Genomic DNA, 15,546 nt, shown 5'->3' with positions numbered 1-15,546 from the left:
CTGCAAAGGACATGATCTCATTCCTTTTTATGGCTGTATAGTATTCCATCACCGTTCTAACTTCTAACAGCATACATTAGTCTGCCCTGTTCCTGAACTTCATATAAATGTTCTTGGCTCTGGTTTCATTATGTTTGTGAGATTCAGCCACAGTTTTTCATGTACTTGAAGATTCATTTCCACTGCTGTGAATATTCCACAACTTATTTGTCCATTCTCTGCTGATGGGCATTGAGTTGCTCTCATTTTAGGGCCTTTTTTTTTTTTTGAGGCAGTTTATCCTTCTGTCACCCAGGCTAGAATGCAGTGGTGTGGTTGTGGCTCATTGCAGCCCCGATCTCCCAGGCTCAAGCCCTCCTCCCACCTCAGCCCTCTGAGTAGCTGGGACTACAAGCATGTATCACCACACCTGGCTAATTTTTTTTTTTTTTTTTTTTTTTTTTGAGACAGAGTCTCACTCTGTTGCCCAGGCTGGAGTGTAGTGGCTCAATCTTGGCTCACTGCACCTCCGCCTCCTAGGTTCCAGTGATTCTCCTGGCTCAGCCTCTCGAGTAGGTGAGACTACAGGCATGTGCCACCATGCCCGGCTAATTTTTTAGTATTAGTAGAGATAGGGTTTCACCATGTTGGCCAGGCTGGTCTTGAACTCTAGGCGATCTTCCCACCTCGGCCTCCCAAAGGGCTGGCATTATAGGCTTGAGCCACCATGCCCAGCCCACACCTAGCTAATTTTTAAGCAATTTTTAGTAGGACAAGGTTTTGTCTGTGCTGGGATTACAGGCGTGAGCCACAGCACCCGGCCGAGCTGCTCTATTTTCTTCACGGAGTCTATCCGTTCTTGAAATTATTATGATGATTTTTTGCTAGCTTGTTCAGTATGAGCTCCCAGTAAGCTCCTATAATGCTTGGCACATAGTAGGTGCTTAAGAAATCTTTCTAGAATGAATGAAGGGGCTGAATGAGTCATTAGGGAAGCTGGTTTGAGGAAACTTGATCTTGGGCCACCTTCTTGGGGATGTGTGAGCTCCATTTGCCCCTCTGGCCCCTGTGGGACCAAAGTAGCTATGAACTCTGCAAGCTGTTGATTCCTTTGTGCCTGCAGATCAGGCACTGCCCTTGTCGGGGACCTCCTTTGGTACTTGGCTCTGTGCCAGAGGACATGGTGACAACTGAAGTGTGAATGCAATGTCAATGATTGACTAGGGCCGGCACTGGGCTGCATATTTCCAGGCACAAGTTGTGACTGCATCATTAATAGAGGCCTAGAGGCAACCTGAGTCTCCCTCCTTCCAGGGTGGCGGTCATCAATCCTTGGAGATTAGATGAGAACGGGACTGGGGCTTTGACCCCACAAGGACTAAATCCCACCTGCGTCCTAAGAGGGGTTTTTATCAAAGTCACATTGCAGAAGATGCGTAAAGCACTGTCCCCTCTCAGGTCAGAGGAGCCCTGGCAAGTAGGCAGAACTGGCATTACTCATCCTGTTTAGAAAAAGAGAAATTGGGCCAGGTGCGGTGACTCACACCTGTAATCCCAGCACTTTGGGAGGCCAAGGCAGGTGGATCACGAAGTCAAGAGATTGAGACCATTCTGGCCCACCTGGTGAAACCCCATCTCTACTAAAAATACTAAAAATTAGCTGGGAGTGGTGGCGCATGCCTGTAGACCCAACTACTCGGGAGGCTAACGCAGGAGAATCACTCGAACCCGGGAGGTGGAGGTTGCAGTGAGCTGAGATCACACCACTGCACTCCAGCCTGGCAAAAGAGCAAGACTCCATCTCAAAAAAAAAAAAAAGAAAAGAAAAAGAAAAAAAGAGAGAAATTGGAAGCTTGGTTGTAAAAGGCTCATTGAAGTTCCCATGGCTACTGCTCATCCTAAAATCGAGGGATCCTCAGTCCTTGTCCCGGCTTCATCCTGGCATTCCCCTTCCCCTTTCCCTGGCTGGAAGTAATACTGAGGAAGTAAGCCCAGCAGAAATATGGGTAGGTACTTTATCCTATGCCTGCCTGCAGTGGGTGCTTCCAATTCCGTGTATTCAAACTCAAAAACTATTATTATTATTTTAAAATTTAGAGACAGGATCTCACTCTGTCACCCATGCTGAAGTGCAGTGGTGCAATCATGGCTCACTGTAGCCACAAATTCCTGGGTTCAAGTGATTCTCCCATCTCAGCCTCCTGAGTAGCTGAGAATACAGGTATCCGCCACCATAACTGGCTAAGTTTTAAGGTTTTTGTAGAGACAGGTCTTGTTGTGTTGACCAGGCTGGTCTCAAACTTCTGGGCACAAGTGATCTTCCCATCTAAGCCTCCCAGACTGTTGGGATTACAGGTGTGAGCCACTGCACTTGGCTCAAAAACTATTTGTTAAGAGCTTAATTGTTCCAGGCATTGGACTAGAATCAGAAAACTAATAGTCCGATAATAATAACGAACACATCTGCCACTTGCTTATAGTGCAATGTAAAGCAGATTTCAACATACTACAGCCTGTAGTCCAAATCAGGTCTGCTGTTTGAATGTATAAATAAAACTTTATTGGAACACAGTCATTCCCATTTGTTAACACGTGGCTGCCTTCACATTGCATCAGCAGATGTGAGTAGTTACAACAGGACTGCCTGGCCTGTAGGACCTGAAATATTAATGATCTGGGCCTTTGCAGAAAACTTTTGCTGACTCCACCACTACTCGCTGGGGAGCTTTGAGGAAGTTATTCTACCTTTGTGTGCCTCAGTTTCTCCATCTGTAAAAGCACTTCTTATATTGGGGTGTTATGATATAGGAGAAGGGTCTAGAACAATGCCTGGAACACAGTATATGCTACAGGTATGTGTCAGGCCGTGTGCCTTGCAAACATCATTTTATCTTACCAACAATGTAGAGGGATCGATCTTTTCACCATCCCCATTTAACAGATGAAAACTGAGATTCGAAGAGAGGCAGTGATTGTTTCTTAAGCCTGCAGTAAGGATTTGGATGCAGAGGGGAGTGCTGTCAATTCTGGCAGTCTCTTTAGAGGACTCAGGAGTGCAAGTGAGATCAGCCACTGCCCTTGTGATGCTCTCTGTAGAGAACACGCAATAAGGAGCAGATGTAATTTTTTGAGGCCTTGACGGGGAAAACACAGATGCTGTGAGGCCACAGAGGTGGAGCAGGCACTCTGGCCTGGGCAGTCAGGGGAGACTTCCTAGAGGGGGTGATGATGAAGCTTCCTGTATGGCAGAAGAGGTCCCAGGCACTGGTTTCCCTGATGAAGGGGGCTCAGAGGTCAAATGCCTTGGGGACCTTCTCTGCTAGTTTCACCCACAGTCTGGAAGTTGCCATATTGTTACTTTGTCGCCTCTAAGTGGAGTCAGGTCTCTCCTGCCCTTCAGGAAGGAAGGTCATCGCAGCACCTGGGCCACTCCATTAGCAGTCATGGGCTCCAATGACCTAGGGCCTCCCATTTCCTCATAGCTCTCCCCAGAGCAAACACATCACAAAGGGCTCCTTGCTGGTGTCAGTGAGTCCCCCTTGTTGAGGGTCATCCCCTGGTATCCACAGGAAACGGCACCCTCTGTTGCTTCTCTCACTGCTCCTGCCCTCCCTCCCCATGTCTTCTCTCGCCCACACAGCCACCACCCTCCCACAAGCCTGCTGGGAGCTGCAACCCTGCCCTTTAGGTGACTGCTCTGAGGTTCTCTTGCGGTGCCTTGCTCTGAGTCTATCCTGTGTCTTTTGTGCCCTCTTGTGTCCGTTCTGAGAATTGCAAAGCATCCTGCAGCCCCCGGATGTGTGTTTCTTGCAAATAACACTGAATCTGGCTTATTGGAAGCTGGCTATACACCAGATCCAGTGGAAGGCAGTTTTTGTTACTCAAGACTCAATAATTTAACATATATAATGGGAACATTCTACTGGCACAACTGTTACAGGCGCTTCTGTGTTCATCAGTTTTGTTACTTCCATCCTTCCATCCATTTATCCATCCTGCATCCATGAATGCCTTCATATATGTAACTTTCTAGAAGTTGGGACTACCATACGTGCCATACTAGTACCTTATTCTCTACACATCCTCAACATCAAGATAGGGCTTGGCACATGGTAGCTTGTCAATAAATGGATGTTGAATAAATGAATGAATGAGTTAATCAATGAATGAAAAATATGATGATAGAACTTAAAGTGTTTTGTAGACATTGCATCCCAAACCTGTCTTGTTCCATCATCTCCCAATTTCCCTTTTGGCTAACTAGTGCTTCCCTAGTCCTAGGACTCTGTCAAAATCATTCTAAAGTCGAAGATTGGGAGTGGGAAGTGGAGTTAGAACTTAATCTCTGGTGTCTGGTAGTTTCTAAGCCATGCACCCCACCCTCCCACCTCTTGGTGTTTCTAGGGCCCATCAGCTGAGCTGCAAGCTGTAGTAGAGGCAGCTACATATTCACTGAACCCGTTTTCTTTCTAAAGACAGAGCTGAACTGTATTTCTCAGCCTTTCTTGCAGTTGGTTCAGGCCATGTAGCAGAATTCTGGTCAACGGGGTGTGAATAGAAGTGATACTTCCCACTGTTCATGGCCAGGGCCATGAGCAGTACTCATGGTGACCTTCTACCCCTTACCCAAACTGCTGTCTGGATACAGAGGAAAGAGCAAGTGGTTCCAAGACCCTAGAAAAGGGCAGAGTCACAAGGTGGAGGAGCCTGGGTCCCTGAGAGGCTGCATGGAGCAGAGCCTCCCACCTTTACCCTATGGCTGTTAAGTGGACTTTCCATGAACATGAAACAAATGTGACACACAAGCACCATTACCTTTGCAGCTGATGGGCTCCGACCTGTTGCCCTCAAAAAACAGCTTCAACTGCGGGGCCTTGGTAATCCCAAACTCCTGCTGAAGCTCTTTCTCTACGGTAATGTCCACTTTGCCAAAGCCGATCCCATTCTTGCCTTTGCCCATGATCTCCACAGCTTTGCCCAGCTCTTCCGCCAAGTTCCTGGATTGCTTTGAGGATGGGCTGTCTGAAAGAGAATGAAGACAAAATTCGAGAGAGTCTTTCCTCACTCCCCGTCTCCAACAGTGGATTATTTGTTGGACCTGCTCAGCTCCCGGAACCTTTCTTGTGCACAGCTGCTAATGGCTGAATTTTCATAAATGTGACAGGATGTGAGACACAATGGTTCATGAAATTGGACAATCTGGGAGATGTCTATCAAGGTTCTTTGGATTCAGTAGCATTGGAAACAATACAACCGTGGTCAGCTTTACTCAATCTCTCTGAGCTCCAATTTTCTCTTGTGTAAAGTGGGGGAAAATAATAGTGGTTACTTCAAGGAATTGTCAGAGTTAAATGAAATTTATATCACAATCGGCTATAATTGCTTATTGTTTTCTAAGAGATTTATGTGCCTTAAGCCATTTTCTCCTCTCTATAACTCTGTGGGGTAGGTATTATTGTATCAATTTTATACCTGAGGAAACGGAGGCACAACAAATGACTTACTTGCCCAAGGCCCTATGACAATGGAGGTATGGCCAGGATAAGAGCCCACTCCGTGTGGCTGTTGAGTTCTTCTTTTCTAACCTCCACTAAGCACGTAAACACTTGGCATAATGCCTGGCACAAGTTAAGTACATGATGCATTCTTACTACTGTTTCCATTATTATGGTAAAATTTCTGTGGTCAAAGCAGGACCCAAGCAATGATTACACAAAAGCATGCAGAGTGGTATAATGGACATTGGAGACTCAGATTCGGGGAGGCTGAGTGCAGGGTGAGGGTTAAAAAAAAAAAAACTGCCTATTGGGTAGAATGAACATGACTCAGGTGATGGGTGCACTAAAATCTCAGACCTCACCACTATACAATTCATCTGTGTAACCAAAAGCCACTTGTACCCCCAAAGCTATTGAAATAAACAAAAACAAACCACTCAATAGCATAGACACGATGATCACATTTATGGAATTTTTAAGAAGTGTATGCGCAGGGCAAAAGAAGTCTAGAGGGAAATTTTCCAAACTATTAAAATTTTTTGTTTTTAAAAAATTCTGTGGTCAGAAATTATGGCGAGACAGAGAGGAAACATGAGAGCTCATGAGCGCCATCTGGTGGAACTTCCTGGAGCTAACAGGCCAAATTGGGCCTCTGCGGTTGCCCGGCATATAATTGGACAGGGGACTTTCCTAGGTAAGGAAGGCCAGGTGTGGGAAGGGCAGGGAGAGGGGAGGTTATGGTGTTCCACTGAGCCCACCCTCTTGCATGGGGGAAATCGAAGAGACCTGAAACTCTCCATTAAGCGGTCTGATCTGGATGCCTTGGCCCCTCACGTTGCTGGACAGTGGGGAGGGAGTGGGGAAGCCCTTTTCTAGAAGCAGTATCAGGGAGCTGGCACGTGACCTTGGCAGTGGAAGAGGCTTTTCTGGCTAAACGGAGGGGACTAAAAGGCGCCCAAGTTTGCCTTTCTTCCTCCTGATAACATTGTGAGGCTGCAGGTCCCTCGCTACCCCATGACTGAGGAAGGGGGGCTGAGCCAGGGCAGCGGGTCATTGGTTGCCTTTCAAGCCGAAACATTTTATCTTTTTCACTGCCCCCCATCCCCTCGGTCCATCTGGAGCACTTGGAGAAAGTGCAAATCACCTCTGCCGCGGAGGGCAAGTTCCAAGTCCAACAGAGAGGTGTTTTGTAAAGTGCAGCTCAGAAAGCAGGGCCCCGGGACAGCTGGCTCAGGCCCCGTTGCTGGTCAGCACGCCTGCTCCTGCAATGGGATCTGAAAGTGAATGATCGCTTTCATTAAACTCCCGGTCAATGGACGGGAAGCGGGGACTTTGAGCCTCCCTCCTGGATCGATGCCCCTCCACTGCCTGCTTTGTCACCGCCATCGCCTTCGATACTCCCCATCCATCATCACCAGCATGCACTGGCCAATTGCTGGCTGCTCTGGTCCCTGAGGCTCTCCCCGGCTTCCTCCTGGATGTGGCCATGCTGGGCTCAGGATTGCTGATTGACATAGAATCCGAATCTGAGTTTCTAAGGGCGGAAGCTCAGGGCAAGAGAAACACTTGAAATGATTGTCCAGATGGTAGAGCAAATTTCAGAGGTTTCACACACAACCCAGTGCCCCTGGGTGTCTGAAACGCAAGTGACAGAAAGAGATTGTGGCAACTGGAATGCTGAGTTCTGAGAGCTAGATTGATGGGGCCTATGATAACAGTAATGGAGAGTCATTCATTCATTTTATGAATTCATTCATTTCTTCATTCATACAATGAATCTTTTAGGATATGCCATGTGCCAGGCACTGTCCTGGGGATTGGGGATGTAACAGTGAACAGATAAAAACCCCTGCTGTCACTGGAAAAGGCAGAAAATAAGCAAAATAACAAAGGAAAATATGTGCTGAGTTAGATAATATGTGTTTTGGAAAAGAACAGGAGAGTTGGAGGTTGGCAGTATTAGGGAAATTGCAAATTTAAGTAGGAGGCTAAAGATGGCTCACTGAGAAGCAATGTTTTAATAAAGATGGAAAGAAATGAGAGAGGAAGCCATGTAGACATCTAGCAGGAGATGGTAATTCCTGGTAAAGAGTCAGTGTATGCAAAGGCCCTGAGGTGGGGCATGTGTGACATGTTCAAGGTATGACAAGAAGTCCATTGCGTCTGGAGCAGAGTGAGCTAGGGCCAGGGGACAGGTGATGTAGGGTCTTGCAGGCCACTGAATAGACTTTGACTCTTCCCAGAATATAGAATGGTACCAGAGGGTTTGGAGCAGAGGTGGATGTGATCTGAGTTACTTTTCTTTTTTTTAAACGGATCTCGTTCTGTGGCCCAGGCTGGAGTGCAGTGGCACCATCTTGGCTTACTGCAACCTCCACCTCCCGGGTTCAAGCGATTCTCCTGCCTGGGCCTCCTGAGTAGCCAGCACAGGCACGTGCCACTAGGCCCTGCTAATTTTTGTATTTTAGTAGAGACGGGGTTTTACCATGCTGGCCAGGCTGGTCTCAAACTCCTGACCTCAGGTGGTGATCTGAGCTACTTTTTAACTGGATTTCTCTGAATATTATATGGAGATTAGACAAAAGGGGGAAAAGAATGGATGCAGGTAGACCAGTCAGAGGCTACTACAGTAATCCAGGCAAGAGATGGTGATGGCTTTGGGCCAGGAGAGTGGTAATGGAGGGGCTGAGAAGTGATTCCATTCTAGAGAGATTTGAGAGGAGGAGTTTGGATATGGAACATGGTGAAAGAGCAGAGTCCAGGGTGACTCTGAGGTTTTGATCTGAGTGACTTAGGATTATGTAGGATCTTTTCCTATGGAAAGATGATAATGATGTCACTATCATCACCATAATGATGATGATATTGATGGCGATGTTGATAATGAGAATAGTAATAATAATAACACGTATTGATCCTTTACGATGCTAAATACTTTGCATAGTGTTCCATGCATTTTCCTGGTTAATCTTCAGAACAACCCTGTGAGTCATCTATGATTGCAAGCAGGAATATCACCGATACGGAAATGGAAGCTCAGAGGTCTTACAGCTAGTATGCGGTTAGGCTGAGCATCAACTTGAAGGCAGACTAGCTCCAAAGTTCATGCTCTAAATGACCAAATTAGCCAACTGGTCTGAAAAATCTTTCTTTTTCTCGGAGCAGATTGATAGGGGCACGTTTTTCATTTCTTCTGTTCCAGGTGGTTCCCATCAGAGCAGAGACAACCTTATAGAGCCAACGCCACTCTTTAAAATTTAGAGTCGGCCGGGCGCGGTGGCTCAAGCCTGTAATCCCAGCACTTTGGGAGGCCAAGACGGGTGGATCACGAGGTCAGGAGATCAAGACCATCCTGGCGAACACGGTGAAACCCCGTCTCTACTAAAAAATACAAAAAACTAGCCAGGTGTGGTGGCGGGCGCCTGTAGTCCCAGCTACTCGGGAGGCTGAGGCAGGAGAATGGTGTGAACCTGGGAGGCGGAGCTTGCAGTGAGCTGAGATCTGGCCACTGCACTCCAGCCTGGGCGGCAGAGCGAGACTCCGTCTCAAAAAAAAAAAAAAAAAAAAAAAATTTAGAGTCTGATTTTCTGGCTTCTCATTTAAAAAATTTTGCAAATTGGGCCAGGTGTGGTGACTCCACGCCTGTAATCCCAGCACTTTGGGAGGCTGAGGCGGGCAGACCACCTGAGGTCAGGAGTTCGAGACCAACCTGACCAATATGGAGAAACCCCCGTCTCTACTAAAAATACAAAATTAGCCTGGTGTGGTGGCACATGCCTGTAATCCCAGCTACTCGGGAGGATGAGGCAGGAGAATCGCTTGAACCCGGGAGATGGAGGTTGCGGTGAGCTGAGATTGCGCCATTGTACTCCAGCCTGGGCAACAAGAGTGAAACTCCATCTCAAAAAAAATAAAAAATAAAAAATAAAATTGCAAATTGGTTTTCCTTCCGGGTTCTGGAACCTTGAATTCCAAGTTTGTAGGTGTGAAATGAATGCATACACCCCTCAGGTCTCAGCATCTACGTTCTGCCCTGGTCAACTGGAAATGCCAGTTTGGCCGGGTGTGGAGACAACTCACATGTGTATTGGCACTTAGGCTGAGCAGTGCCCAGTGGGCTGTAGATGGACAGAGACCCCTTTGCTGTGAGGCCAAGAACGCCCATGGGCCCAACTTCCGTCAGGCCCTGAGCTCTCAGGTCCTAGCTCATTGTCTGCCATATACTAGATGCTCAATTAACATAAATTCCTTAGGTTATCGTATCAGAGGCAGTTATGGTGGTTTACAGTGCTTGTAGCCCAGGAAAGTTGTTTTTATTTTTTTAAGTCTCTGTGACTCAGTTTCCTCTTTCATAAAGTGGGGTTATTAATAGATCCTACATCTTAGAGTGATCCTACAAAATAAGACAAGGTGCGCAAAACTTTGGTACAAATAAACATTAGCTATTTTGATGACATAGGAGGAGACTCTCTGGTATTGCTCTGACCAGATTCTCTCTGGGAAGGGAGGGTCCCATGGCGATGTCAGGAATCCCAAAGATCTTCTGGCTACTGATGAAAGGGAACAACAGTGACCATCACCAAACCATCCATCACAAGTTCTAGGCCTATTATAGGGCTCTCACGTGGGTTTCAGGGTAAGCACATGGGACTCAGGGCCATGTTACAATAGGCAGTGGCTCCCTGACTGTCTGCTTGATGTGTAGATGTGCTAATGGCTAATGGACCTAGAATTAATGTTTGCCTGATCTTTAGTAGAAAACCCCAGGTTCCTCTCTGAGCAGTGAATGTGAGTCAGAGGAGGGGCTGATGGGTGATGGGGAGGTGATGAGCATGGGAACTGGAGTTTGATCCCAGCACAAGGAACTTAAGTCTGCCTTTCTTTAGACCAGTGGTTCTCTATGGGGGACATTTTGCAAGGTCTGGAGGCATTTTGGTTGTCACAACTGGAAAAAGAGATGCTACTGGCATCTAGTGGATAGAGGCCAGGGATGCTGCTAAACATTCTACAATGCACAGGACAGCCCCAGCCCTACAAGCAAAGAATTGTCTAGTCAAATGTCCATAGGGCTTAGGATGAGAAACCCTACTTTAGATCCAACTTCTGATCAAGCATGAAAAAAATATTCTGAGAATATCCCTCTCCCCATTGCATAGGGCCATGCACGGTATACAGAGGTGCTCACAGTCGATAGGGACTTCAGGATTGTCATCAATCTCTTCTTGTTTCTCAGAGGCCAGCCACCAATTTGTTCTGACCATTGCAATGGCCTTTAAGTTTTTAAAAGATCTGTACCTCCTTATTTTTCTGGCCTCATTTTCTACTTCTCTTCTCTTCAGAAACCCTGTATCTTTAGCCACATGGATACAATCTCCCTCACCCCAGGGTATTTTTACTTGCTGTTCCTTCTGCCCTAAATCTGCATGGATCACTCCTTCACCATCTTAAGATCTTTGCTAAAGTGTTACCTTTCTAGGAAAGCTGTCCCTGGCCATCCTATTTAATACTACAGCCTCATCTCCGTCCACCTCATGCATTCCCTATCACTCTTCTCTATTTTTCTCCATAGTACTTTTAACCATAGAAAATACTATGTGTTTTACTTATTTGTTTGTTTATCTTTTGTCTTCTGTCTCCAGGATGTCAGTTCCAGGAGGGCAAGGATGATCATCTGTTTTGTTCACCACCGTATCTTCAGTGCCTACAATATATCTGGCAAATAACCAGTATTCAATAAATACTGAAAGAATGAAGTTTCCAATGATCAGCACAGTGTAAGAAGGTGAATTTAGCACCAGTTTTGGTGTCAAGCTTGGTCTCAAACCCAGGCTTCACTACTTACCAGTTGTGTGACCTTGGGCAAGTGATCTAACCTTTCTGACATTTACATGCTTCATATACAAGATGGGGACAAAGTTATCAAGTGCAGTGCCTGAAACACAGGTGCTTGATAAATGGCCTTTGTCATCATCATCACCACTGTTGTCATTATCATCACCATAACCATCATCACCAGCACTATCATCACCACTGTCATCACCATCGTCATGACAGTCATCATCACCAGCACTATCATCGCAGTTGTCATCATAATCACCATAATGATCATGGTCATCAGCACCATCATCACCATTGTTATTATCATCAGCATAGTTAATAATCATTATTACCAGTACCATCATTGCTATTGTCATCACCATCATAACAATCATCACCAGCACCATCATCGCCCTTGTCATCATCATCACCATAGTTAATAATCATGATCACTAATACCATCATCGCCATTGTCGTCATCATCTTAATCATTATCACCAGCACCATCATCGCCCTTGTCATCATCACCACCATAGTTAATAGCCATTATCATCACCATCATTGCCATTGTCACCATCATCACCATTGTCATCATCACCACCATAATTAATAGCCATTATCATCACCATCATCACCATTGTCATCATCATCATCTTCATCATTATTCCATCCACATTACCATCTCCACATCATGCTCACCATCATCATCTAACTTACTCCCAGGACAGAATCTTATCACCTCTGCCTTAGAGACAAGCGATAAAGGACCCTAGACAGCTCCTAATCTTATCTTGACCTCTCCCCACTAATGGTAGTTAATCCCCTCTCCTTGATTCATTCAAGTAAATGTAGATGAAGAAAATTATGGGTCAAAGGAAATCTCATTCACCCATCTATTCATTTGTTTAACGTCTATGGAAGCCTACCATGCTCCAAGCACAATGCTGAATGTTAGGAATCAGGAGATGAGTAAGATTTGGCCCCCAACATCACGAAATGTACATGATGAAAAGCAGTTTTGATACCATATGGCAAATGCTATGAAAAAGAGGGTAAAAAGAAGGCAGTGGGAGCATAGGAAGGCCTCCCAGCCAGACTAAGGGGGAGTGAAGGTGGACACAGCCTACCAATGAGGGGCATGAACTTCACAATCCAGGTGAAGGAGTGTAGGAAGGATACTACGGAAGCTGCAAGTGCAAAGGCCCAGAGGCTGTAGCCGTGGGCTAGATCAAGCAGAAGACCGTAGCTACTGAGTGACCTGATCAGATTTGCATTTTAGAGGAAGTCTCTCTGGGTGCATTGCAGGACAGCGTTGGAGAAGGCAGGGAGACCATCTCAGAGGCTGTTGCAGTGGTTCAGGTGAGGTATAATGAGGCCAGAACCAAGGCTGTGGTGGCGGGATGGGGATAACAGAGATTGAAGGGATTTAGAAAGTGGCATCTACAGGATGTGATGATGGATTGCATGTGAGCGTAGAGGAATCAAGAACAACCTTGAGGTTTCTGACTTTGACACTGAGTGGATGGTGGTACTGTCAGTGAAGGCAGGACATACAAAGCAGCAGATTGTTGGGACCAAATCAAAGATGTTGAGGTCTGTTGTGGACATGTGGCATTTGGGACTGCGAGGAACATTGAGAGGAAAGCTCCCTCAACCCCTGGCTCTTGGCCTGGAGTTCTCAGAGAGAAGAGAAAGCTGGTCATCCATTAAGGATTTGAGCGACTCGGGCGGTCCCTGGGGGCAGTATCTGAAAATAATCTCTTTTTCGAAGAGCCCATTTACCCTTAAAGAAAGCTTTTATAGTGCTTTCCCCAAGTGATTTGTTTTTCCAAAGGCCACTTTAGAAAGCCTGCTAATTTTTTTGAGAACTCATTTTGAATTTAATTGTGTATTGGCAGGAATCAAAGATTCAAATGTAATGAGATTAATTGAGTGTCCCTTTTAGATAAGAAAATTTTTGCTGCTGTCGAGTTCACTGCTCTGGAATACCTGCTAGTGGAAAGGCTTTAGCTTTGAAGTATGCACATTGTTGTTGTCGAATGCAATTGAAGAATGTGAAATTGATTGGCTCCCTCTGTAGCCCCAGATTTAGTGTCAGTTCTTATGTAATAAGAATTAAAGAACCATGAACTCACCCTTCTGCCCTGGTTAAAACAGGGCAGAGCCTACTATTCTCGTGCGGACTGGACAGGTTTCCCAGCCTTATCCATCCACTACACCATTTTTGGAAGGGGAATGTGTTGAGGTGTGTTTTGTGGTTGTGTAAATGTATGGCTCTAAGCCTTTCAACACCTCCATTGAGGGTCCCAGATTAGAAATTAGGGCTACAGCAAAAGAGATGGTTTGGATGTTTCATCTGTGCAAACCATTAGTTTATCAGTTCCACAGCAAGTGGAGTAAGACTGCAAGGTTCTCTGCTCTTCCCTGTAAAAGTAACCGTGAAACAGATGCACAAGTGCTGGCCTGAATTCTAGTGTGGATGAGGGATGTGCAGAAATAGCTGGAGGAGTCTTTCAGCAAAGTGGAAATGCCTGCCCTGCTCACAGGCTCATGTAAAGAAAATGGTCCAGGGTGGATTTCTCTTACAAGGTATTGCTCAAAGGGCTTTGAAGTAAAATCAAACTGGCATCCTGATGAACAGTCTGAGCTAGAGGGAGGTCAGAAGCTTGGAACTACGTTGATGAAACTTCAAGCAACAGGCATGTTCAGTATTGGATGGAGGCAAAAATGACCCAATTGGACATTCCTTGTGGGAACCGTAAGTGTTAAGGGTACAAAAAGAAGGCGATTCATGCTTCCATGAAGTGGCAGCATAACCTAGCTGGGGAGGCACCGGGACTCAGGGGGACTGACTTATTGATGCTCCCACATCCCCAAATTTCCTCATGTAAGTGGCACCACTCACAGAGTATACCTCAAATGAGAAGGACAAGGATTGAGGAAGGAGATTGGAAGACCGAATTTCCGGCAAGGAAATAGACTCAAATGTCATGGGGATAAAGCAGAGAGTGTGACAGTGTGAGGTTGGCAGGACAGGAATATGGCAAATTGATAAGCATGTTCTCTGACCACAAGGAAAAATCACAACTCAGCTTCAGCCAGTTGTCACCGTGTAGGACTGAGGGCCAGTGCTTCCAGATCTTCTGATTTTTTGAAGAGCTGATGCAAATTCAGTTTTAATTGTGACATGTTTCATTTCTTTTAAACACTGCATGGGCCAGCTGCCAACTCATGGGCTCAGTTCCTGGGCTGCCTGTTGTATCCTTAGTTTCAATGTTATGGGAAAGAGTAGGAGTCATAGAAAAGAACTGTGAAAAAGGAGCCAGAGAGGTCCATAGGAACCAGAAGAGATTGAGTTCATGGAAACCAGGCATTAGGGGGTCTTGGCATGAATATGCAAAGAAGGTCAAGGAAGGTGAGGGTTGTCAAGTGTCCACTGGATTTGAGAAACAGCTGTCCCTTGAAAGCTAACCTGAGCCACAGTCAATAAAAGCAGTCTCTTGGAGAAAATAGTTTTTGACATTCCTGCCCAGAAGAGAAATCTTTTCCTGGTGGTTCACTGTCTTAAAGAGCTTATTCCACTAGGCTGCCTCTCAGCCCGCCCAGCCTTGAATTACTTCTGAACAAAGGTCATTTCAAGGCTTTTACAGCAAAAAGCAGGTGCAATGTGATGAAAGGAAGGCAATGTTGTGGGTTCCCCAGGCCTTGTTTCTTTATCCTCTTGGGGTACACAGTCATACTACATTTCCCAACCTCTCTTACAGATAAGCATGGCTATAGGGCAGTGATCTGGCCAGTGAAATGTGGGTAGAAATGATGTACACCAGTGCTTTCCACACTTTAATGTACATGAATCACCTGAGAATCTTGTTAAAATGCAGATTCTGATTCAGTGCATCTAGGATGAAACCTGGGAGTCTGCATTTCTTTTTTTTTTTTTCTTTTTTTTTTTTTTTTTTTTTTTTGAGACGGAGTCTTGCTCTGTCACCCAGGCTGGAGTGCAGTGGTGATCTCGGCTCACTGCAAGCCCCGTCTCCTGGGTTCACGCCATTCTCCTGCCTCAGCCTCCCGAGTAGCTGGGACTACAGGCGCCCGCCACCACACCCGGATAATTTTTTGTATTTTTAGTAGAGACGGGGTTTCACCGTGTTAGCCAGGATGGTCTCAATCTCCTGACCTCATGATCTACCACCCTTGGCCTCCCAAAGTTCTGGGATTATAGGCGGGAACCACCGCGCCTGGTGGGAGTCTG

At 46.0% G+C, this 15,546-nt stretch overlaps 1 protein-coding gene across 1 annotated transcript in view; it reads right to left on the bottom strand.

Moving 5' to 3' along the window:
- Window positions 1-15,546, bottom strand: part of PDILT (protein disulfide isomerase like, testis expressed) — a 45,100-nt gene that overhangs the window by 19,489 nt on the left and 10,065 nt on the right. The window contains exon 3 of the mRNA XM_003916623.5: window positions 4,795-5,001. Within this exon, the coding sequence (XP_003916672.1) occupies window positions 4,795-5,001 (207 nt within the window). The remainder of the gene's footprint in view (window positions 1-4,794; window positions 5,002-15,546) is intronic.

This window comes from Papio anubis, chromosome 18 (assembly GCF_008728515.1).
Source record: "Papio anubis isolate 15944 chromosome 18, Panubis1.0, whole genome shotgun sequence".
NCBI lineage: Eukaryota > Metazoa > Chordata > Mammalia > Primates > Cercopithecidae > Papio > Papio anubis.
The sequence above is the reverse complement of the archived record's forward strand: the minus strand, read 5'-3'. Positions and strand labels throughout refer to the sequence as shown.